Raw genomic sequence first — 26,587 nt, 5'->3', positions numbered from 1 at the left:
CCAATGCACTACAATTTTTTTCCCTCATTCTTTAAACATTTAAACATCCTATAAAACCACCAAATACCAACAGTATTTCTTATGTGTATTCTGCACTTATGCCTTCCTTCTGGATGGATGGCAGAAAAATAGTAAATCCTTAAAGAAAGATATTATCAGAAATAATGAGAAGCAGCAGCTAAATAGGAATTGTATAACCTCATTTAAAGCTTTCTTGGACATTCAGAGCTCTTTCAAAAAAGGAAAGGTCAATTAATTTTGATTTTCAGATCAAACAATATTTAACCAATACCAAACCTTTCCTAGAGATCTTCTCTAACACACCTGGGCATGGGGTGTGAAAAGACTGAAAGCTGCAATAAACTGAGCACAGCAAATCTAGAGCAGTGTATAAACAAATAATACCGAAAGAGACTGTTGTAAAAAAAAAAAGTTACCTGAATCAAAAGTTGGCATTTTCAAGTCACCTTGGTTCAATTCTGTGCCATATTTTAATTTATGATATTTTGCCCTGAAAAACATGCAAATGTTTAACAGGTTAGCATACGATGCTCTTATCAGATCATAACATTCTACTATTCCCGTTTAAAACCCTACTAACAACATAATTTATCCAAATAAAACTGCTGTGATCATTACTGCATCATACAATTATTTCTAGTCTTTCGAGAACACAGTTTTGAAACAACTCTAGATGACAGTTTAGTACATTCTCCAAGAATTTAGGTGTTTTTCCATGCATGTCAGCTACTACAAAAACCTTTCAAAAACAAGTAGGTTCAAGTATTTAGTGGAGATTATTTTTGCTGCTGTAGCACTGTCATAGCTAGCCAATTACACTACAACCAATGAACCTCATATTTGGGATTCCTGCCTATTTGCCACCTTCAAATTCCTCTTCAATTTTTCTCCTGTCCTGTCTTTGCTTACGATGGAGATCCTTCCCTCTGAAGAACCATCCTGGAGTGTGATTTCCCTCATCACATGTATTCTTTTCCTGATTTTTCTCTTCCTCATTGACTGGAGGCTTAGCTTCCAATTCCTTCCCAGTCCACTCATGCAAACATGCCCCACTCCTTCCCATCTCCTGATTGCTGTTCTCCTAACCTCTCCTTCTCCACCACTTTTTAAAAATCAGACTTGATCATACTATTTCCATGCAGGTATTGCATGAGCCTTCCAAATCTTGCTCTCTACCCACACTGCCTATCAATATGTCTTCAGCTCCCTCTACCTTCAGGAATATCACATGAACTACCTGCACCTATATCCTGGAATTCTCTATCTTAGATTTTTCATCATTTGACTTTTGCCTTGTAGATCCTTTGCAACAATACTCAAAATCTCAGGGAACAGAACTCTAGATCTTCTGCAGTAGAGCCAAAGTGAAAGATCTCTGTAAAGTGTCAGCAGCCACATTTTAAAGAACTCTCTATAAAATACAACTGTCTTCATAATTCTGTATTAATATTTGACCAGATTTTTAAGAATAATCAAACTGTATCTAGCTTCCACCAACCTTAAAGACTACTCTTGAATATGAAACTTCTGGAGAAAAGATACATAATGGAGCATGTGGTGAGTAGACGAAATCAAGGATTTCCTACAGATCTTCTCAAACAGCTGAGCCACCACTGCAAGTTTTTCCAAACATAAGGTAAAAGTTCATCTCAAATGCTGCCTGATGTACTTGATGGTGTAGAAGATTTTCTTCTAAATTACAGAAGATTCTGCTAAACTTGCAATTAGGAGCAGTCTCATTAACAAACGGTCAGTAGATGGCACTATTGACCCTTTACAGTAAGAGAAAATTCTGCATTTCATAGCAATTGCATTCTAACAGAAAAACTGTAAGGCTCCTGAAAACTAGGTATTTGTGTGACCTGAATCTGACTGACTGCCAGTTAAATAGAATCATAAATTATTTGTTAATATGTTCATGTTTCATTCATGCACTAGTAAGACTGTCTATCCTAGGTGCTCACTTCAAACTGAGAGACAAAGCTTTGTTCCACATTATAATAGGGCAGTGTTCCACCAAGCTCTCCAGAAAAAGTGCATGTGCTATGATTTATAAAGAACTGTACATTTGGGGTTAAAAAAGAAACAAACAAAAAGAAAATAATTATGAAATTGTGACATTAAATAGAACTGCCAAAATGTGTTTGCTTAATTCGTAAGTGAAGCCAACAGACCACTGTAACTGAAAAGCCAACATGTATTTGTTCAATTCAAGCTGTGGCAAACACTATTTAGGAACGGTTGTTCCACTCTGGAGCTACAATTTCAAAACAATAATTAAAATTCTGTTTTAATTGCTCATTAGAGAAGATAATGATGTATCTGATCTAAAATTCTACCAACGACTAGCCACTACAAATAAGCCAAAATATTGCTGCATGTAATGAAATCTGCTGTCACATCAACTTCAATTTTACAGTAAGAAATTAATCTCATTAAATTCCAATAAACTGTATCTTTGCACATGTACTCCTTTCTGTACTGTCACACAAACAAGGGTAATTATTACACATCTTAGAAATTACTAGCAAGCTACATAGTTGCTGACAAGCCAGTGACATTATGCCCCCACAACACATAGTGACTGAACTCTACAGAAGAGGCATCTTTTGAATCTTTTAAGTACTGACTTGATATTCTTCTAAGGCTAGATTTCTCTCAGTGAAAACGTAAAAGGAGGAGCCCTACACTGATTTAACTGCTTGCTGCTATTTAGCTGTTGAATCCTACCACTCATTTGCAAGGATGTAAGCTAGCTCCAGTCCAAACCTCACAAAGTCAAAATATAGCCACAGTTTTATGATCTCAACAAGTCTTATTAATTCAAGCACAGCACTATGCTAATGAAGCTTGGAGTAGAGTGGCTCAGAGTATGTAACAGAAGAAGTCTGGCTGGGTCTCAAAGCACCATAAAGGAATATACACTAGCTACAAACAAAAAAATCCCAAAACATAAAACTACATTTAGGCCCAATTTTATTACAAAAAAATTGATACTACCAAAATATTTAAGGACATTAAAATAGTAACCTTTTACTTCTCCAAAACATCACACAGTGCATACACACAGATGAATACTAGAAATACCAAACTATTTTGTAACTACTACTGCATTTTATTTAACCTTACACCCCGATGTCCTGTTTCATACCCTTTTTCTGAGAAATCAGTCATCATTGTCTGAGTGAGTTTGCTTCTGACTGCCTATAATCTGATATTTTACTGCATGACTCTGACAGTATCATGAAGTTAAAAACACAAGGAGAAAGGGGGCAGAGGGGGAACAGGTGCAACACAATATTTGCTGTCAACAATTTTCAGATCTGAAATTCTCAGAATTTCTTTTCATTAGTTATGATTCTTGACTCAGAGGAATAATGGCAAAAAACCAACCTTTGTTATCCTGAACTTCTCATTCAGTGCAACAACCAAGAAACTAACATACTGTCATTCCTGGATGATTTGCTGACAAGTCAGTACCTGCTTGCTCTCCTTGCTCAATCCATCATACTTTTGCAATTAGATCCCCTCAAACTACTAGGCGTTTGTAGCACAAAAATGACAGACAGTTTCCCTGTTGCCTCCCACACATTCACCAATCATCCCCAGACTTTCAGTTCCTGTTTTCAGCAATCTTCATGAGAATTCTGGCTGGAGCTTAAGCTAGGATTTTCCTCTCGCAAAGTATGCAGTGTTGGCTTGTACCCATTAGCCACAAGAACTAAAGCGAACTGTATGTTTCGGCTGTTCTGCTTCTGTTGTACATATGTTTACAAGTTTCTTGCCTATCAGATGGATTTTGGAATTTCACAGGAAGTCAAACTATAAAGGCAGCTGCATTTCAGGAGAAAGCAAGAATGAGATTTCACCAATGCCATACATCTCCAAATTCTGCAAATGATGTCTTCGCACTCCAGCTATAATTAACTGCCTCTGATTTATCTCAGTAAGTAGGCAATCCTCACAGCCTTATGGTTGTGTATCCTTATGGTATCTCTGTATGTGCAGCATACAGAGAGTTTATTATTGCCAAAATAACCAAATGTTTTCTTTTAACTTTAGAAAGTTACTTATACCCAAGACACTTGGGTTTGTCATAACAGCGTATTATTCCTTTGATACGTTCAATATTCTTTAAAGGAAGAGGACACACACCCCAACACTTTGCATACTTTTCATCTGCCTTGAATCCAGAGTGACTTGCACATTACCTGTGTGATGTAACAACATAATTTTTAGTCTTACACTGGTTGGAAACCTTGCATTACTTTCCTTTTTGAGGACAGGGCTGAAAGAAGAAATAGATCCTTTCTATTACTTCACCAGAAAACACAGGATGTGCCAATATGGCTTTCTGTATGAACTTAGGCTGTTTTCTGGAGCACCTCTGTACTGGACACTTCACAGACATATGTAGCCATCCTTGCCCAAAACATTAGTTTTTAATATGAAACCAACTAATCAGAGTTATCTTTGTACTAGTCATTTACTCGTAATTCATACCGGAAAATACATCTAGATATACTTTCTCTTGGATAACTAACTTAAAAATGCCCAGGTGAAGCCTCACTACATTTTGCTACAAAATTTTAAGTTTACTCTGCCAAGAACATTCCTTCCACTCAAAAATAAATGATTAAAGGCTACCTGTTTTGTTGCCTGATCCTCAAGATGCTTACACTGCTTGATTCAACTACTTTTGAAGAGCATGACAAAATTAAATATAAGAATTGAATCCTCTACTGAAGGCACAGACACATGGCAAGATTATTTTCCTAGTGTTTTTGCAGAATTAACTACTAATTTTTGTCAAATGGAATAACCAGAGCATGTAGGTTTGAAGGATATTAGCCTGCACGGACCGAGTGGAATTTAAATTTTTAAAGCACTAAGGCTACAGAAAATGCACCTACTAAGACTAGAAATTCTAGCATCTACCACATGAAAAAAAACAATACTTCAAAATGTAACAGTAATTTTTGAAGGATTCCATTCTGACATAAAACAGTTTTCATCATGCAACACAAACCCAATAGTTGTAGCGAATCAAGAGAACAGTATTTTTTATTCTTTCAAGCTTAATACCACGGAACAGCAGGTATAGTAATAAGATATAAACGTTTGGAACACTTACTCTTACTTAGTACACCATTACTCTAACTCAGAAAAGGGAAACTGTCCAATCTGAACTTCATGTGGTTAAGACATGAGCCCAAACAAGTTGAAAATCAGGCAACTTTTGATTATAGCAGACCCTGAAGTTTATAAGAAAATGCAGTGTAAAGATGACCAACCATAATGATAGTTTACACAAAGTAACAGAGAACCATCTAGTAAAGATAGTTTCCATCACATGATGGAATTTCTTTTAGTCTGTAAAGTCTTCCAGGTCAGATAAAAGCTGAACAATTTGTATACCTACCTTTCTTGTTTTAATGCATATTCTAACATTTTTATTCTTCTCACTAAATCTTTCTTCAAATTTTCTTGACCCTTTCTTTCCCCTTGTAAAAACGCTATCCGAGCCTGAAAACACATACACACAAAAGAAAAAAGATAACAGATTTTATTCCATTCTGTTCCCAAAACAAAGCAATGAAGTATGGCTCAAAAAGGGAAGGAGGAAAACAACAACAACAAAATCTTTTTTCATTAATTACTTCAGTCAGTCATTAACAACAAATATTTCTACACTAGAAACCAAGTATTATTTTCTGTTCATAAATGCTGGGATTTTTGTCTTGAAATAAAGGTATTAAAGTTAGTATAGTAACTCTAAAAGAAGGCACAAACAGCAATCATATGTAACATTTCAATACATGCACGTATTTTTGTCCTTATGGCAATAAATTCTATTACGCATTTTCTTCCAAAACCCAAACCCATATTAAAACAGGTACACAGCATACTTTTAAGCAATTTAGTTTTTAAAGCCAGTATATTGAATAGATTAAGAAATGGTAACATGAATTCCAATACAGACTTTACAAAACCATTAGAGAGGAAACAGCTGTATTTTGCAGATTCACATTTTACTTACTACTGCAGCTGGCTAAAGATTAGACTATCAAGGGAGAATTGGGTTTAGTGTGCTGTTCTATATGAAGAAAAATGCTTTTTTCTATTTTTTTTTAAAGCATCAACGATAGTACCCACCTAACTTACAAAGAAGCAATGAAGCTTCCTACTTGCCTGCTAACATAGTAGGTAACAACAAATTCAGTAGAACATACAAGCTATCAACTAGTGCAAAAGGTCTAGTGGAAAAACCTGACAGTAGTTGAGAAGTAAAGGTAGGAAGTGTGTTGAAAAATAAGTAGTCTCTTCACTACAAAAGTGAAAGGGCTTATATTCAGTCTTTTGCAAGTTCAAATCCTAGTGAAGACAAGGGAACTTGCAGATGTGAACACAAAATTTAAACAATGATATTACTGGATTGGCCATCACCATAGGAAACTACTAACTCATTTGTCCTCATTATGACTTTAAATTGACTAAAGTCATTGGGTAGATAATTTAAGAGAAGATTCAATTTAAAATTCTCTTGGAAGAGGGATTAAAAAGAAACAGAGTAGGGAGAGTAGAGACCACACTGATCTGCAGAGCTTAAGATCAACACCACAGTTTCATTATCAAAGGAGGCACAATTAAAAAAAAACCAACCAAAAACCAAACCAACCAAACAAAAAACAACCCAAAAAAACCAACCAAACACAGAGCTGTAACAGGCATCTGATCTATCTTTGAAGATTTTTTAAAGGGAGTGGTTGTACATTTTCATTACTCTCAGTGGTTAGAGCCTGAAACAGTCTAACCAGGAGGATAGCATTCTTTCATTGCTCCTTTCTCAAGACTAAGTGATATCATCACATAAACCTCCACACACCAGCCCCGATTTTAGCCCCTCAGGCCTTTGTGCTCAACAGTAAACCAAATTAAAATGTGTTCTTTTACACCCTGCATTAGCTAACTAATAATTTAATCAAAATTTAAAATCTTAGTGAGAAAAAGACAGTTATGAGTATTGCCATTAAAAGTCTGTCATAAAAGCACTATCAACTAACCACTGCCACTTGGTGAGAAAGATTAATGCACCAGACAGTGCATGGTACTAGAGAAGGAAAAAAAATAAATACAGACTTTGTAATGATTGCAGAGATATTTCAAGATCAAAGCTAGAGACCAAGATCCAGAGTCTGCTATTTTAAACAATCAGCTCCCAATGGAAAGGGATGGAGGAAGTTGAGCAAACCCAGCAACTATGCTCAACTGCAATTATATTACTTAGATTCTAAAAAATACTATAAAACTGACTCTAATCCAATTGAAAGTTAACAGCCTTCTGCAGAAGGCTATAATTGCAACTAATTTGCACTTCTCTAGTATCTTGCTCTAGTAAGGCAGCAAGTGACCAGACAATTTCACAAGCCCAAATTAGCACAATTTTCATTCGCCAAAGCAACAAAGAGTAAAGTGTCCTTACACATAAATACAAAAGTACCTATAAAACAGTTATAAAAGTAGCTTTTCAAAAAAAGTAATATATTACATGCACATATGCACAACACCGCACTTGAAACAACTGGAAGTTACTGCATGCACACAGACTCTTTTTACAAAAATAAAGCCAGAACTAAATACTGTGATAATTAGCATCTAAGGAAGGTTATGAGAGATCTTCTGCTCTGTTCTCTTGAATGGGGTTCTCAGCTCTTTCCAAAACTCAAGTGTTCCATAAGCAATGATCTTCTCCCATTCTATTAGTCTTCTTTCATTGGCCAGCACCCTTTTGTAACTATTTGACAAATCTTAGTAGCCACTGTCTTTCATCCTCAGTTTGCTGACAATGGAGAGGAAACTAATATAGCTGTGATTCTGTGATACACAGAGGGAAGGACCTGCCTCCTAAGTGCTCACAGCTAAACTGTTTCCTTCTTCTGGAAATACTTCTGGAGTACTTGGCCAAGCAGAATCAAGTCTCCATGTTTCTTAGCTATTGCCTAGCTCTCAAACTTTTCAACTAGGCAGGTTAATGAGCTGAGTGATCTAGAGAATCAATATACTACACAAATAATGTTATAAAAATAAACAAAACCCCAAAATCCACACTACAAAAAAGCCCTCAAAAAAGCTTTTATATACAACAGTATAAAAATCTTCACAGGGTCCAAAAGGTTGAACAGAAAGGTTGCCACACAAAAATGCCCTCTGCAACTGGACTTTTGACATTTTTGTCAATATTGGCAGACTTGTTTTGGCATAATTTTCTGTAATTACTTGCATACACACCTGACTGATTTTAGGGATCCCCCCCCCCCCAGTGTAACCATCACATGGCTAAAACTTAACAGTTGTTTTCCATTCAGAAGTTGAGCTTGAGCTTTACAAATATGGAAAATGAATTTAGACTTAGGAATACTTAGTCATTAAGATCCTCAATACAATACCAAGAATAAGATCACTGCAGATTTGCTGTATAAATTACAGTAATCAATTTGCTTTCTGCAGCCATGAACTGAGAAATGGGGGGTGTCAAAACTATCACTTGACATACTGCATGACTATGAGCCCTAAAAATTAACATACGATTTCCCAACGCTGACTTCTCTAAAAAGCAGTAAATCTCAGGTTTGATAAAAAGAGATAATGTAAACAGATGGGTCTCCCTCATGGTCATTGTACTAACTTAGGCTCCACACACAAAGACAAATGCTTAAGAAATGCTCTCTACATAATACAACTTTCTTAATCCTTAGATATTCCTTTCCTTCGAAACAATTCTCAGGAGAGCTAGATTTGGTATGATAACAATACTAATGATTAAAGACTGGCACTAAAATTGGAAAACAAAAAGCACAGAACAATTTGGTACTCACCTTTCCTCCCTCCCAGTTACAACAAAAGAATGGAACAATGGAATTCTTTCCATTGTCTTAAGCTAGTTTCTAAGTCCCCAGGCTTATACTAAGAAGAGCAATCCTCCTCGTATTTCTGTTCGTTCTACTGTGCTGATTTAGCTGCTTCTGCTGCCACACATTAAGTCTAACGAGGAAATTGTTCTATTTGTTTTTTACTCAGTTCTGAATTACATCAGTTTCGTGATCCTACTCTGTATAGCCGTGGGAGTACTTAGGCTGGCATGAGGGATGCAAACAGGATACTAAAGTAACAGCTCCTTTCAATGACAACATGGTGTTAGATCAGCCTTAGCTGACCATGATATCATAATCTGCATGTCCAGGGTGCAAGAGTTGCAAAAACAAGAGTAGAGAGACTAAGAAAAATCAAATACAAGTTATAACTTTGCTGAATTACAAATTCAATCAAAATATATTTTTTAAAGTGTATTAGCAAGACAATTTCTTAAGGGGAAGAAAACATATTATTTTACAGAACGCATACAAAACATTAGTTATGTAAGCAAAAATATGGCCTCCCATGGTTTCAAAAAAAATCCAGCTGAATTTGGTTGTGTACAGATTCTGAGTGTTTTTCCCCACAGATGGGCTATGCTTCTTCAAATAAGTTCAACCAGGAGCCTCTTTTTCAAGGCAGATTCCTTCCCTTCTACCAGACTGTCCATTTTCATATTTATCGTATTTTCAGACCTCCAATACCCACTATCTTTCTACAAAATTCAGTGACACTTGTTAACTCTGGGCTCTCTGTGCCTTGGCCGTCAGCTGTAAGCAAGAGTGCCACCACACGAACTTGCCCAGTTTTATTATGAAAGTGAATTCAGGGAGCTCTGAAAAGCACTTAGAGTGACAGATAACTTGTATTTGTGCAAGGATGCATGAAATAATGTCTGAAACTAGGCAAGATAGAATACAAGCATGAAAAGAATTACTGAACAGCCACTTGAATAGTATGGATTCCATGAAAAAGATTGTCTGAGGTTAAATAACTACAGAATGCACATAGAAGGGGACAAATAAAAATTCTAACATCACTTACACCAACACTCTACATCCCCAGCACGCAATTACACTACTTGATCAAAGTGTAATAGAAGATTTAAAGTAGTTTACTAGAGAACTTCCATGTAACTTTAAATTATTAAAAATACTGCACTGCACATACAAGTTCATAAATCAGAATCCAAAGAAAAAAATGTTTTCTGGGAAGAAAATTTGGAATCCCCCCTCCCCCTTTTTGAAGAAGCTTGAAAGGTCCTAAACCCTAGGAATTATTGCTCTACATTTTATATAGCACTACCCAGAATAGCAGCATTCATATTAAAACTGAATTTTATTGCCTCAACTTGACAGAACAGCCTGACTTAAAGACAACCTTTACATTTATCAAACATATTTCTCTCAGCCATTGAGGACAAAGCAGCAAAGTTATTACAGCATTTTGGGCAGGTAAAATTGCATATATAAAATAACTACATATAGGATTTCACAGTATTATTTTATTAATAAATCCTGATACATGGTATTTGAAATATTCATCCAATACCTCAAACCTAGCAAAATGTGTCGAAGGGAAAAAGAGGCACAAAATCTGAATGGTAAAGCATGTAACACTTAAAGCATTGAAGGACTTATTTTACAGTTGCTGAAACACTAACACTTCCCTGTACAATTCAAATAATCACATTCTGATGGATTTACCACTACAGGAACACTCAGTAAGTGACCATATTTTCATTTCAGTTGTAAACACTGTTAACTCTCAGACTCCAGCAGTGTATTTCAAAAAAATTCAACTATACGTAAAGCAATGCCAGCTGCAACACAACACTTGTGTTTTGTTTTTCCTAAGCCCATTCATGCTTCTAGAAGGAAGGAAGGAAAGGCCTGCAGCATTTTTGAAAGAAATGCAACATGCTGAAGCAGCCTGAATCTACATACCCAGTGCACACAGAAGTGTATGCTTATCCTACGAGGGCATGTCACAAAACTCAAAACAATAGTAAGATTTTCTGGTTTATTATCATTTTATTTTAGTCAGAAGATTACTATCACACAAAAAGACTAACCTAATCTTCATTTACAGATGTTTATTATGCTGAAGATGAGGCAGAACACTGTTTAGGAAAACTAAGAAATACTCGGGAAGTGGAAGATTTGACTCATTACAGTAATTTAAGAGCGGACACACCAGTGTAGCTACCAATGTTCTGCTTCCCATTCACAGAAGGGAAACTGAACATAAGAGACGCCTTCAGCTTCAGTTTTCAACAGTCTGAAACTTCATCTCATTCAGAACATCTAAACCATCACCCGTGTAAAAGCATTACAAATTAGAAGGTTTTGTGTATCCTTACAGACCTGTTATGTCTCTACATTTATTACAATTACCATTAATCCTGAAACTGTCAATCGAGGACTAAAAGAAGATACCTCGACTACTGTAAATAAATATACATAAATAAAAGTCGATCTTTATTTCGCAAATTAAAGTTTCAAGCAAGATTCTCTCTGTAGTAAGCTCTGCAGTGAGACAGGTGTCATTGGTCATATCAGGATCATACATGTTTCAAAGAAATACCACTTTTAAAGACCCTGTAGAGCAAAAAATAATTGGAAAACTTGAAATTTGAAACACCAGCTCTCACATGTTAACAGAAAACCTTTACTTCATAAAATAAATCCAGGTTAAAAAAAAAATATTTCAACAACTAGCAAATACTATAGTACATTTGAGCAACATTTGCAAATAAAGAAGATAATTTTCTGTGGAACCTTATGAACAGTCAATTAAGTATCAGGTCAGTAACTACTGCACTTAAAGCACCAACAGTATTAAGATTTTTCCTGAAGGTTCCCTTTTTTACACATCTTTTCTGTTTGAGCTGATGATCATTTCTTGCTCCTCAACTGGAACTTTTTTCAAAGACTCATCTGATCACTTTTCAAAAGCAACTCCTAACCACTAGAAATGTGGCAACTGTCCCAGGAGAGCAGCAGACACAAGAAACCCAGCTAGCTCTAAGGAGCAATCTGGAAGGTTAACACACAACTGACAGAGAATTTAGTCATCCGTAAGACCCCTTCAGTCCTGCAATGGGTATGGCAAAGACGAGGCTTGCAAAACTCTCTCCTTACCTGAATCTGTCCTCTCTCTTTACCACTACCACCATTATCATCCCCAGCCACTCAAATTCAAAAGTCTGCTTCTTGTCACTACAGGGCCAAGTATTGTCAAGTTTCATCAGCTTCTTTGAACAACTTACAGAAAATCCAACCTTCAACTGCTGCTTCTTATGTGCTACAGTCAAACTCGTAAGCCACAACTCACATTTGTTCTGTCACTATTCCTTACTAGAACATTTTCATGCAATCAGTTTTTCCTTGTGCTAGGATTTTTATAGGCACTCTCCTAACCAATACAGGCTTTAGGAATACTAGAGTAACAAAACTCATACAACTCATGGATGTGTTTTTAAAGACTAACATACTCTAAATTTTCATGGTCTGGAAACCAAGTAAACTGGTTGTCCAGACTTCTGGCCAGTACACAGAAGCCAGCAGCAGGAGGGGGAAAGAAAAAAACAAAACAAAACAAAACAAAAAAAAAAAACAAAACCCCAAAACCGAAAATCCCACCACAAATAAAAGAAGAGTTAGAAGTTTCTGAAAATGAGGGATTCAAACTCTATTACAAAGAGTGTTCTCCTCCAAGACTAAAACATACACAGTCTAAGAATCGGAAACTAAATAAAACTATCTTTTTGGAATAACAAGTGTAAGTGCCTTAGAAGTTCATAATTCATTGACGATTCTTGTACTTGAGTGTTCTTTATGCAACAGGAGGCTTCTAGAACTTTGTTTCAGTGAAAACCTTACCAAATACCAAGCACAGTTTAATTTATAAGTAAGTTTTTCTTTTCTGTTTCAGTCCCAGAGGGAAGCCTTCAGAAAAGTAAGTTCATGTCTAGGAATTTCTTAAAAGAACTGTCATCTTCCTGAAAGAAAATTCTGTTCTGTAACAATGAATGATTACATTAACTTCAGGAAAAGTGAAGTTAATCTGGTCATTATCAGCAACATACTAGAAGAGAACTACTAAAATGCTCCATGCTATAGTGTCAGGATATCAGCCACTGTCCCTGTATGCCAGCTCTGCCTCCCACACCTGACAATCTCTGCAGGCATTTTATCATCATTAAAGACTCCTCCACTGGCAAAGTTGCCTTTTCCTTTGCACCTCCCATGCAAATCATCAAGAACATCAGCAGTCAGATCCAAGATCCAGCAAACTTTAGCTGAAAGCCATTGAACAGTGATAATTATTTCTTCAGTCCACAGACAGCTAACAGGAATGCTTGGAGGTACTAGATCACCTAACCAGACACAAATGCTCATTTTCACCTCAAAGTTAGTCTACCTTCACCAATATCAGTAATTCTACTGAGAAACTACAATCTTTCCATTTAAACATGAAATTGAATGCCATCACTCAAAACAATTACATAGCCAGGTAAAACATAAGCAGCAAAAGTATTTCTCATAAACACTATTCTATGAAGAGTCCAGATAGCATACTCCAACCACATTCCTTTAGCAGGTTGAATGATCTCTGAAACATGTTTGAACACAAGCTCCCAAGACTCTGAGACAGTCATGTTTCTAATAATAATTTAAGAAAGCTCTGCAAACAGATGTAAATTAAACTAAGTTCTCTTTACAGTCAGAAATCCTTCCTCAAGAAGTTATGTACTTCCTGAAGATCAAGTCACATGAAACAAAACTAAGAATCCTACATGTCTTAACTGACCTGCTATGCGACCTTAACACATTTTACATCTGTTTTTCCAATAAATAAAATAAGATTATTAGTATTCATATGCCTTTTACATAGGCATTACTACATGTTAAATAGTTCTACTTATCAACACATGGGCACTTTCAATGGAACTACAGAAAACTGCAAGAACCTGAGTTATGCAGTTGAATCTGCCACTAAATTTTGACATTGACTAAACTATTTAATGCAAAACACATCCTACATCCATTCTCCAGTTAGTGTTTCATTTATCAAACCACCTAGCAGATCCCTCCCACAATATTCACAATAGCACAAGCATCAAAGTTAGCTTTTGTTATTGTCCAAAACGGACTGCTGCTGAAAGCTTCTCACACACATTACCAAATGAAACAAGGAGTATACAAATAAACTCCACCCCCTAAAAAAACCAAACCAAACCAAAACCCAACAGCAAACCCCAACCAAAAAAAACCCCAACACACACAAAAACTCCAACACCAATACCCAAAACAAAACCAACCCCCCCTGTCCCTCCATCTACCTAAGAGCATCTACCCAAACCAACCAGTTTCCCTAACATGTCTTTCATGGGCATAGTACTTTTACTGTCTCAATAGCTTTTATGAAGTCACACAATCTTTCACAAAATATTGGGAACAGAAGACACCATAAACATCCTGTGCTTTTTCAAACTCAATGCTACATTCTTTCTTTGCACATACAGCAGCCAAAATTTTTTTTTTTTTTTCACAGAGGAAAATAAATTCTTATTAGACTGCCATTTGTAAGAAAATATTGAGGGTTTGCATTTTAAAAATCAATTAAGTCACAGTATTTTCCAGATGTTTGTGCTGGAAAAACCCACAACACAATTGCAACACCAATGTCAAAAGCTGATCTCTTGCCAAAAATATCAGCTATCAACTCTAAGTGCTACCTCTCCTCAATTAACAAGACTGTTCATGGTATTTCCTATGTAAGCTTTCTATTTTGGAACATTTTGCACGTTATTCCAGTATGGGATATGGGAAGCAAAGTTTGTGAGGACAAACTAATGAAAACAGACACAAATAAGTTGGTGGTTGGACTCTGGCTTGTCCACAAAGTTCAATAAGCAACAGCAAAATACACTGTAACCACAAATTAGATTGTGTTTTAACCACTTGAGAAATACTCTTGAGCATCACAGCTATGACACCACAGTACAACAAGTATTTTGAAGACATTTAGCGTCATCATGGATGTCAGTTTATTCATGAAGTGTTCCATGTAAACAAAGTAATGCTTAAATAATCTCTAAAAAAATTCACTCGACTTTGAAATCTCTGAAGTACTTTTCTACCTAGATCCAAACATGTATTTACCCATACCACAATAATTAGAGATTCAAAACTCTTGAACATACTTGTATCTTCTCTATGTATTACCAAAATTAATGGCTCTAACTTACAGCACAAACTGATTGCAAAACTCAGACTAACGTGCAGTGCAACCAGAGCAATTGAAGAGAACTTCTTAAAGAAAGATCAGGATTATTTTGCAACTGGGAGTCTTAGAAATCACACTGCAAGTGCTCTTGTACCTTTTCTTCTGATTTTACTTTTTCAAGAACGGCTTCTAGCCCTGGACAGGCATATTCAACAACCCACCAAACTAATACTGTACTTTGATATTGGCTATTAGTAACCTATAAGTTCTATATTTTAGTGAATAAACAGAAAGGTCATCGCCTTTCTTAGCAGAAACTAGCTATGTTGAGTACATTTCAACTATTACAGTACAGACAGCACTGGCTTCCTTTTCATTTAAGACAACCATTCAGTAATGTGAACATGCAAGATTCATCTACAGTACTCTCATGATCAAATTCCTGCTTACTACTGCAGTTTTCTCCATAACTGAATTAGAAAACACGAAACCAAAGGAGTGAGACTGCAAATAAGCAAACTATGCATCTGTGTGGCTGTATGTACTTATATACACGCACATAGATGTTTTACCAGAATTTAATTTGGAGAATATGCTTTTGCTATCCAAACTAGTCAATACATAGTACTTTTTATTTTCAATCGTATCATTAAAAGATTCATGTATGACTTAAAATCAAGGTGCTGGAAACTTAGTTTTACAGAAAAGCAGTGTAGTCAACTAAAAATACATCTATAAATTCTCTATCCCCTAGACTAGATAGTCTTCTAGCTTCTCCAACAGGATAACTGGAGTGGAGAAACCTAGAAAAGCATGTTTTCAAACTAACAATGATGCAAATAAAACTGATTTAAAGACATGGCAGGGGGGTTGGAACTGGATGATCTTAAGGTCCTTTCCAACCCTAACTATCCTATGATTCTATAAGAACATCCATTAAAGCAGTCTAACATTAAGATAGACCATATTTCATTGTTCCCTTTGTATCGAATCAAACGTTTGACTCAAGATTTAAAGCAAACAAAAACCCAAAACCAACAACCAGAAAAAAACCCAACTTCCCCACGCCCCCAAGAAATAGAAAGAAAGAAATCCCCCAGTTGCCTCAGTAGCTTATTCCAAGGGTACAGTTCTTTAGGTATAATGCCTTAAGTATGGAAAGAACATACAAACTTAACAGCAGCAGATTAGACTACATGGCTTATCTGGAATCCATTTATATTTCTTCTGTCTTCATACAGAAAGGACTCAAATTTTCATTGTACAAAAATTACCTCAGTATGCTTTACACTTGTTGCCTGAGCATTTCTTTGGTTGTTCTAAAATATATAAAAGCAAAACCAAAAATAAAACCAGCAGTTACCCAACTTCATACATTTACCTGTTACTATCTGCACTCCCTCACTGGAGTAACTGTCTTTTTTTTAAAGGTGAAGGGCCCATCTGCTGTGTCATACCCCTCAAACTAAACAATTTTCTACTTTTAAATCATCTGAATACACCTAAAACCCAGGGAGGCATCAAACAAAGCTACCTCTCAGACTTCTTTTTGATTAGCCAACAAGACTGAATTCTAAATGCATCACTCTTTAAAATGTTATTTCCAGCCCTCAAATTGTTTTTATGTAAAATTTTTTGCATTCTTTTCAAAATCACTACTAAAGAACAGGACATTATATTGCCATGTTGACCCTGCCAGTTCTGCACAGATCACAAGACAGAAATGACTTCCCAATTTCTGTATTTAGAACTTCCACAGATCATTCAGGGGTTTTATGAATTTCTTTTTGCAGGAAACTTGCAGCAGTCCTGGCGGAAAGTAACTCAGCGTGTTTTATTTCACCACCCATCTTTGGATACAGTTCCTCATTCTGTCGCTATCATGTATATTTTCTACATTTCTCCTAAATGCATGAACCTTGCAAGTAACACCTTTTAAAAACCAAAAAATAATTAGACACCTCAGCCCATTTCCATCTGAAAAGGTTCACGCACAGCCTTTTAAACTGCTGGGCATTTTTTGGAACACATCTAAGCTCATAAACAAAGTTTTCTTTCCAGTAAGGTCACCATTATAACCAGCAGAATAATTATAAACTGATGGCAACACCAAAACCACAGTATTTGAATTTGATAAGATTAAAAATATCTTTACTGTCAGCATTACATGGCACCTTATTCCACTAAGATGAAGTTATGCAGCTAGTAATTAAATGCTAACGTCAGAGCTTCATCAGACACTTAATACAAAATAGAACTAAGAACATGAGGCTAATTGTCTTTATTATTTCTAGCAGTTGTAGTACAAAAGAACAGAAATCAGAGTGAAGTTGTACTTTGCAGCATGGCAGGTCCTTACAATCACTATAGAGTGGAAAGAGAAGGATGCAAACATCCTCAAGAATGTACATTTCCTTTCCAAAACCAGGAACATCTATTTATTATTTAGGAATACAGAAAGGGAAAGTATAGTCTGCAGCAGATCGAACAAGTGGCCCGAAATGACCTAGACTGTTGTAGTGACAAACACTCAAGTCAATGTTCATCACCTGCGGGTCAGTAACACACATTCTCAAGAACAGACAGAAAAAAAGCAGTGACTACTGAAGTGTCAGAACTAGAATATAATAAGCCATCCATATATGTATATATTAAAGAATACACTATTACAGAGCTGAAAAAGCTTTGCATCTTTAAGGCAATGTTGACAAAAACAAACACAATCAAGTTCATGGAAATAAATGTTATGAAAAACAAAAGAGTGAGACAGTTAAAATACAAGTGTATAACAACGTGTTTTAAGGGAGGCGTCACAGAAAGTTGACGAGGAACAGGCATTTCGCACCTCCTAAATCTTAATCTAGCCTCCTGACACAGAATAGTGCCAGCACTTTCTAATTTACACCACTTTATCGAGTTAACACTGCCAATAGTCCTGCCTTCTACCAGTTCAACTGTATGAATCTTGCTAAAGCTATGAAACTGAATAGGTCTTATACAACTTGTAAACATGTTTACATGTTCTTCTTGAACACTTCTGAGAGTTCTGTTTGTCCACACAGGATCTTTTCCTTTCTCAGGTTCTCAAGGTGTATCCCAGAATTCTGTTCCTCCACCACAGGGTCTGGGAGTTAAAACAACTTACCCTCAAAAAAAGTAAACAACTTTAGTTTCACAACTCTTGAATCTCCAACTGTGTTAGGGAGTTAAACTCATCTGATTTGTTACCACTTCTCATTGTCTACTTTCATAATACTGTGATATCTGAAATACAAGCAAATCTACTTAAGCTGTTTGCTGGTCAACTTAGTATCAAGCAAAAGATCATAGTATTCACCTGGAAAATTTTGAGATAAATATTATTACAGAGTTTCCAGTTAAAGACTAGAATCAAGCATTTCTCAGCTGCTTCTAGTGGTCACTGGTATAAAGCCAAGGGGGTTTTTTTGTTTTTTTGTGGTTTTGTTGTTGTTTGGGCTTTTTGTTTGTTTGTTTTGGGTGTCATCTGCTCCCCCCTTTCCCTCCCGCCCCTTCCAGAAGGAGTATTATAGGATCACCAACCTGAAATTTGGTAGCAGTTAAGGAGTGACCATGTTTTGGATGAGGAGAAACTAAGGTGAGCAAATGGAAGAACCGTTACAGCAAGTGGCCTGGTTTTGGTTGTTTGTTTTTTTTTCCTAAAAATCAGAGAACTTCAGGCATCTGGAATTTCTGAAGTTTGTTCCCTATTTCAGGATCATTTCAAGCGGTGGAGAAGCAGTTTTTCAGAATGTTACTGCTAACAGACACAGGATTTTTCAGCACAAATACATATATATACACTTGCACAAAATCTTCAAGAAGGCTAGGAATGCACTCCATATTTCAGTAACATGAAGTGGAATTTATCCTGAACCCAGAAAAATGTATTTTTACCCTTAACTACTAACAGCAGGTTAGCTCAAATCAGCCATTTTTATAGAAGTCCTATAGTGGCCAAAGAAACCACAGACTACTTGAATCCAGGCCATATACTCAGGACCAGTCCTGAAGAATACTACCTGTTGGAGTTGCACAGATGAAGGCCACAGAGATCATTAAACTCAACATCCTGCTGAGCCAGTGCTCAAGATAATTCAAGAACAGTCTAAGTTACAAAAAAACAACAGTCAGATATGCAAACGGAGCTCTTGCAGGTCATACATTCGTCCTGAAGATTTGTGAAATCAGTGGAGGATCCAACTTCCCCAGCAATTCTCTTCAACAGGAAACAGAGATCATTATCACCTTTTCCCAAATGACAAAAGGATGAACACCCACTATCTCAAAATCTACTTTAGGAACAATATTCTAGAAAAATTACACAACTACTATACTGATCAGTATCTTCCCATACATAAACCTCATCACTATCCAGGTACTTCCTGTTCAATTTCTACATGGATCTTCATGTAACACAATGCTCTGCATTCTTTTATTCTCTGAGGTGAATATTGCAATAAAATTACTGCAAAATATTAAAGATCTATATCAACTTCTTAAAAAATAAAATTGGAAGATTGGGGTATAAACAGGAAAGTGAAAACACTGGGGTTTTTTTTAACAATTAACACACTAATCCTTCAGAGCCACAAACAGTATCTCAATTTTATAGTGAAAGAAACTAAGCATTAATAAGGTACCTACCTCCTTTTTGCAGGAAAAAAAATCTCGTTATTTCTATTTACCTTGAATTATGTCAAGAAATCTCCTTATTTCAAATTTGTGTGCATATCTTTTAAGGTAAGCTCTGCTATATAGCAGCCGCCTTTTAATTTACATTCAGGTCTTCTCTGTATAGGTTATTCATCCAACAACTCTGCACATTTTCAATTTGGAAGCTGATGAGGAAGGCAGGATTTACCCATGCACACACAGAAGAACAGACTTTCAACCTTCAATAACCAGCCATCTAAAGTTCTACCAGAGGCTATCTGCCTCTAACACAGTTGACTAAACAGCTTACGGAAAGCCGCAGTAGGGAAAGCCTTGTTTATGTCTAATTGCCCTCTATCCAAAATACACAGAACTCTCAATTCAGTGCTTTGAACTGCAAAACTACAAAAATACGTACCTGTTTTCACCATTAGCTTTGAAAAAATTATTAATGAGCAGAAGCTTCTGGTTTTTAACTTCTATACCTATGCTACTTTATAACGAGAAAAGTTTTGTCATAGAAGAAATGTATTAAACACTCATATACTTTATTATATGAATAAACATTATTTATTTATACAAAGAGGTACTTCTGCACCCCTGCTACAGCAAGCACCTTACCAGCTTGCACGAACAGAAGTTAAGCCATTTCAGACATAAATACTACCCACACTCCTCATGGCACTTACAAGTAACACAAATAAGAACACTGACCAACTTTTTACAACCTACTTCATTTTACTTTAGGTCAGTGTTAAGTATCCTCTGTTTTGCTTTGGTTTTTGTAAGGGCTGCTTTAGTAGTTAGTTAAGTTTAATTTCATAATAAATATGGAGATATACCTGAAAGACCCAATGAAATAGCAGTGTATCAATTATGCATATTTTTCAACTTCACCCATCTAGAATGCAATCAATGAAAAATGCATGTGGTTAAAATACACTGTGTATTTCACAACTGCAGCATCTGCATTTCCTGCCTGTAACCTTTGCATGTTCTATCACAATTAATGCCCCTGATACCAATCAGAGTTTGTTATTTAAGCGAAACAGTATCAAAACAGCACCAAGTGTATTTTCAAACGATCAAACCAAATCATTTCAAAGCTGCCCCATTGGCCATGACAATGTAAGAATGGCTATGTCTGGCCAGATCAACAGACCACCAACCTCAGTATGCCACTTCTAAACATAGACAAACAGGCAGCTCCATGGGAGCAGCACAAACCCAGAACAATAAACCTCACAAAACATTCCAAATTTTAAAAAAATCCTTGTAAACCAAGCGTCCTGAACTACAGTATCTCTGACTTTAGACACCCCCAGGCATTTTTCTTCACTGAACTCATCCAAACACTTTCTGACCCAAGAACATTTTAGCATCTACAATAGCCCCCTCCACAAAATTCCACTAATTCCCAAAAAGCCACATTTTGGGGTTTTTTTAAATACTTAATTTCACTTCATGCTTCGCAGCTGCTCACTGAGACACACCAATTCTTTCTTTAACAAACTAGTGACCATTCTACAACCCTCATAACCTCTTTCACTTCCAGTCTAGCATCAAAACAAATGGTTTGCCAAAAGCAAGGTGAAGTCTGTGCTATCAGAATTAACTGTTCCTCCAACTTTCAAGGAACATACCCAGCACTATCCCTCCCTTCAAACCTGCAAAGTAAACCAAGCTACATATAGCCAAATATTTCAACAACTGATTCTTGATACACTTTGTAAATGCTGAAGCTTTGAAAAATGCTGGAACACTGCACGAGTACATCTACACTAAACATGGTCTCTCTAGCTCATGATATTAACATATTTCATATGTTTACATATTTACAATTACATATAAAGTACCTAATTTAGATAATCACCTCAAATCTGTAAGATTACCACAAAAATATACTTTTTTATTTAAGAATATCCTATTGGGATGTAATTCTGCAATACTTAGGAGGTTCCCAAAGTTCATAAAATTCCTTTAATGAGCTGCTCTCCACCCCCAAAAGAATAATAATAAGAAAAAAAAGGCATGCAGGTAATTCATTTTTTTGAACACTTATATAAAGAACACAAAACATTAGGCAACAAAATGCTCCCACAATGTCACTGCTTAGTTGGGATAAAGAGCATTTGTAAAATTAGATATATGAGGAATGCCAGTTGTGTGTCACTAAAGCCATCATTTCATATGATCATAGAATCACAGAATAGTTAGGGTTGGAAAGGCCCTTAAGATCACCTGTTTTTTAAGATCGCGCTTATTTACCACCTGTTAATACTGTTTATGCTGAAATGGTATACATTTTCTTCTGAGTATTTGTTTCTTAATTATTCCTCCTATTCATTAAAACATTTGGAAGTAGCATCTTCTGTTAATTCTCTCTCAGCACATTCTTGTGTGATTTTGAAGTATCTTACTCAAGCTCATTTTAATCTAGTTCAGAAAACATGAGTAAACTGCAAAATTGAGACCTTTACTCCAGCCTAGCATCATTAGCCTGTAAGCCCCATAAACAAGTGGAATTCTATTCACCTCCTCCTCAAAAAAAAAAAAGGTTGCCTGATGACACTCCTTTTTGACACAACTTTATCTTCGCTCTGAAAGTTTCTGTGGTATATCTCCAGTGTTCTCCCATCCACATTTCTTTTAGTAGACTACAAAGCAACTTACCTGCTAAAGGAATCAATTATTTCTAACAAATACATAACATCCAACAATATGGGCTTGCCATAACTCCGCTAAAGTGCATAAAATTCTTAGAAAACTGACTGAATTTATCCCAGTGTAACAGCTATGGACACCAAGGTCATTACATTGCCAGATCAAAGTTACAGTTAAAATTACACAACATCGTTACAGTGAAAATCATTCTTTTAGCTCACAGAATAGGGAACAGACCCAGCCCATTACTTCAAGCGATCAACACGCTATGCAAGGCCAGACTATTTCCTTTCAACACAGCAGTGAGTAAATGCTAAAAAAAGTTACTGTGGCAGCCAGTATTACAAGTGAAAGATAAAAAAGAGTCCTACAGTTCAAGTACTGCTCTCCTAATATTTGACATTTTTATACTTCATATTGATTTGCACAGCTTTGGCAAAGAATTATGTTGCTTCACTTGTGCACATGGACAGTACAGCCATACACCTCAACAGCTGGAGAAGATAGTGTAACATGATTAACAGTTAAGATTCAAAGTCTGATATGAACATAGACTTAAGTCTACTAGTACTTCTTCAGATCTAAAGGGTTGAGACCCTTTGTCACTCACTTTGGCTGTGGTATAAACCCCAAGATAATGAAGTAACATATACTTTAAATTAATTATAAAAATGTGTCCCATAGACAGGTAGAACGATAGAATAAGAAGTTCATTACAAGCTCCAAGAAAGAATGAACTGCTACTGCAGATCACCTCCCCTTGCACCATCACCCTGTACACAAAGATCGCTCTTATCAGGGGTGAGCAACTCTTCCAGTCATTGAACTAGACTGGGGAAAAAAAAGGGGGGAGAGGGGAGGCGTGAAGGGAATCAGGAGTCCCATTAAGTTCATCATTAATTTCATTTTCAGGACAGGTAAAGAGAGTCACACATATTGCTAAGTCATTTGGTTTTCCACATACTTTTTATAAAGCACTGTTTGTAAAGTTATCAAGTTAACCTAGAAAAAACCTGCTAATTGCCAGCATTGAGAAACAATGTTTAGAGTTTGCTGTCATGTTGAAAGAAGGAAGACACTACCTGCATGAGGAGAGCTGCATCTAAAACAAACCAACTCTTATACTTCCATATTAATTAGCTACTGTCATGCTACAGAATTTGGGTTTTTTTCCCCTTCAACCCAGGAGGTCTCAATCACGACAAAACTTACACTCGTACATAGTAACACTCTCAGCAGTTTCAATGGACAAAACTGTTGTTTGGGGTCCAAACTATTAATGTTTTATTAGTCAAAAAATATACTGGGACTTTACAACTTGAGTTGTAGAACAAAAAAAAAAAAAAAAAAAAGCCAAAACCAAAAAACAACCAACCAAAACAAACAAAACCCATGACAGGCCTAGTAAGTATCTCTTCCAAAAATATTCTTAACACATTCCTGTATCAGTCTTCACCACTATACAGGTCGACATCTAAAACCCAAAGGTAATGCTCTCCCCCTATTTTATCCTGGGCTTCCAAAGTTATAAAAACCCTCACCCTCATGCATACGCACTGTGCAGTGATTATGTTGTCATGACCTGATGCACACATGAGGCAGAGTGAATCACCGCATATATACCCAGGGTCAGAATGACTGAAGCACCTTCACAAATAAGCAACTGAAACAGCATGGTCATGAGTAACAGCAGTTACAAACAAAAGCAGTAGACTTGGCAAGAACACATCACACGGTGTCTAGAGGCCACATGAGTTCATAGCAGCACTTTTTCAGTCAGCTAGAGCTTTCCAAGTCTCCAAACCGAGCTTTACGTTAGAGCACAGAATGCGGCACTTCATTTTAAAGCAACAAGTCTATATCTAAAACAAATCTTTCAAGATGGTTTTGTTTGCTAATGAATGTCACTAAACAACTAACATATAAACATAGTGCTAGAGAAAACAATAAAAAGTCAGTTGTTCTCTGCTAAAAATGCCCACCAAACTGATTTCAAAAACAGCCATTCTACAAGGCTTAAAATAAGACAGCCTGTAAGTGAAGGAAATAGTAAAATGTCTTCATCTTGTTTCCCTTGTTTTTTTTTTAATTCTCTCTTCATTATAGTTGTAACAAAAATAGTGCAGATTACATGCTTATTATAGAGCTCAGAAGTTCTGAAAGAATTACAGTTTTTGGTTCTGAAATCTGAAAGTAAATACCTCACAAATGCTGGCTGCTGTTGCAGCATGCTACTAAAAACTCTAAGTACAGTGCAATTTGATGGAATGCCACTTCAAGACAGTAAACATTCACTCAGTACAAAAATCACCAAAAATTCTTTGGAAACAATGAAGTTTGTTAACTGTTACTGCCAACATTGCTGTCCTACAAAAGAATAATGACTCCTCTATGGACACCTCACACTCAGTGGATTTTGCAATGTGTACATAAACTTGCAATAGTCTATGCATCGTTTTATTTTTATGTGAAAATGTAATTAGTAGAGCTATCCTTCCTATTACTAAAAGCAAACGTTAATGGCAAGAGAGCTACAGTGGAACTCCAACACTTGCTCTCTACCCTGAAGAGTTATTCAGTTATTGTTTCTGAGATGAAGTTTGTACTTTCAGGTATAGTAAAGTGACCATGCTGAAGACCCATCAACTCCGTTCAATTCTTCAGCGGTTGTTTCTCCCGTTCTTTGAAACCTCCAAAGAAACAAGACAGAAAGAAAGCGAGCACACGCTCCACCTGTCTTCAAACCAGAGTGCCTGGCCAAGTCCTTTCCTTGCGATTTACCTGAACACCCTTCTCTCGTCCTCTCCCTGCTCGGGAGGCAGGCAGTCCTGCCTCTTGGCAGCTCTCTCTTCTCCCCCAAAGCAACTGCTCGCCGAGCTTCGGGGAGGCGCCAGCCCGGAGGCTCTTGCTCCCCATAACTCGCTCCCAGGGCTGCGGAGGCCGCCGGCCCGGAGAGCCCCGGAGTCATTGTGCCGAGGGAGACGATCGCAGCTGCCAGGGCGCAGCCCGCCGTGCCGCGGGCGGGGAGGAGGGCCAGCAGTCCCGCGCCGCGGCAGCGCCCGCCCGTCCTTCCCCGGCCGTGCTCCGGGCCCTGCAAGGCGCGCTCGGGCGAGAGGCCTGCGGAGCAGGGGCTGCCTCCGGAGCCAGGAGCCCAGGCGGGCGCCATGCTAAAAACCAAAATGGCTGCCCCAGGGAAAGGAGCCCAGCTCAGGCCGTGAGGGGCTGCGCCTTCGCCGGCCCCGCCGCTTCGCCCACCGGACGTCGCCCAGGTACCGTCCCCATGCCACAGCGACCGGCTCGGCCTCAGGAGCCCAAGAGGCTTCGCTCGCCCAGGCAGCTTTGCTCCCGCGCCCCGAGCGCGGCCCGGTCCCTAGAGCCCACCGAGCCGGTCCCGGCCCGCGCCTCGCTCCGCACGGAGCCCGTCCTCGCTCCCCGTACCTGAAGCTCGGCCCGCTCCACCTCCCAGTGCGCCCTTTCCATCTCGAAGCGAGCCCACTCGTGCTGGATGTAGTGAAGGATCCCCGGGATGGTGTAGTGCTGGGGCCGGGACAGCTCGGCCGGGCCCGCCGTCTCCTGGCCAGCCGGGGCCGCGGGGCCCTGGGGCTGCTGCTGTGGCCCTCCTCCGGCTCCGGGCCCCACGCAGCCCCCACCCGACTGCAGGTTCATGTTCCCACCCGCCTGCGGCGGCGGCTGCTGCGGTCTCGGGGCGGCCGCCATCCCACCGCCTCCTCCGGCTCCAGGGTGCTCGTCCATTGTCTGCGGGGAGCCCTCCTCCTCGTCCCGCGGCGGGGGCCTGGAGCAGGGGCCAGGGAGGGGGTGAGCGGAGCTGGCTGGGGCGGGGAGGAGGGGGGCGGGCCGGGCGTGGGGAGGGGGGACTGCGCCGAGCAGTATCCGGGTGTCAGAGCAGCGCCGAGCCGCCGCCAGCCGCCATTACAGCCGCCGCGCCGTCGGCCCACCCACCCGCGGCCGGGCGGGGAGGGGGAGCGGCGCCGCGCATGCCGGGAAATCGCTCCCCTCGGCTGCCGGCCTCCTCCTACGGGACGGGCAAGCGGCGGAGTGCGCATGCGCGGGAGGGGAGGTG

General features: G+C 38.2%; 2 protein-coding genes and 1 long non-coding RNA gene across 8 annotated transcripts in view; 1 reads left to right on the top strand and 2 right to left on the bottom strand.

The window, feature by feature from the left end:
* Window positions 1-26,525, bottom strand: part of STRN3 (striatin 3) — a 70,200-nt gene extending 43,675 nt beyond the window's left edge. For 4 of the 5 annotated variants that reach the window (XM_030484182.2, XM_030484185.2, XM_030484184.2 and 1 more), the window contains exons 1-3: window positions 25,945-26,525; window positions 5,444-5,547; window positions 438-511 (exon numbers count right to left, since the gene is read on the bottom strand). In XM_030484182.2, coding sequence (XP_030340042.1) covers window positions 438-511; window positions 5,444-5,547; window positions 25,945-26,259 — 493 coding nt within the window. In that variant the 5' untranslated portion in view covers window positions 26,260-26,525. The remainder of the gene's footprint in view (window positions 1-437; window positions 512-5,443; window positions 5,548-25,944) is intronic. The other variant, XM_030484183.1, reaches the window with a different exon arrangement.
* On the bottom strand, window positions 14,939-21,055 carry LOC115607203. The gene is made up of 3 exons (XR_003991136.1): window positions 21,043-21,055; window positions 20,433-20,434; window positions 14,939-15,695 (listed from the first exon to the last, which is right to left on the bottom strand). It is a non-coding gene; the product is annotated as an uncharacterized LOC115607203 (long non-coding RNA).
* The window catches only part of AP4S1 (adaptor related protein complex 4 subunit sigma 1), a 29,561-nt gene continuing 21,589 nt past the window's right edge, over window positions 18,616-26,587 (top strand). The window contains exon 1 of one of the 2 annotated variants that reach the window (XM_030484189.2): window positions 18,616-25,775. The gene's annotated coding sequence lies outside the window, so the exon portion shown is untranslated. Of the gene's footprint in view, window positions 25,776-26,514; window positions 26,585-26,587 lie in introns of those variants that run through there. The other variant, XM_030484190.1, reaches the window with a different exon arrangement.

Source organism: Strigops habroptila, chromosome 4, assembly GCF_004027225.2.
Source record: "Strigops habroptila isolate Jane chromosome 4, bStrHab1.2.pri, whole genome shotgun sequence".
NCBI classification, from domain to species: domain Eukaryota; kingdom Metazoa; phylum Chordata; class Aves; order Psittaciformes; family Psittacidae; genus Strigops; species Strigops habroptila.
The sequence above is the reverse complement of the archived record's forward strand: the minus strand, read 5'-3'. Positions and strand labels throughout refer to the sequence as shown.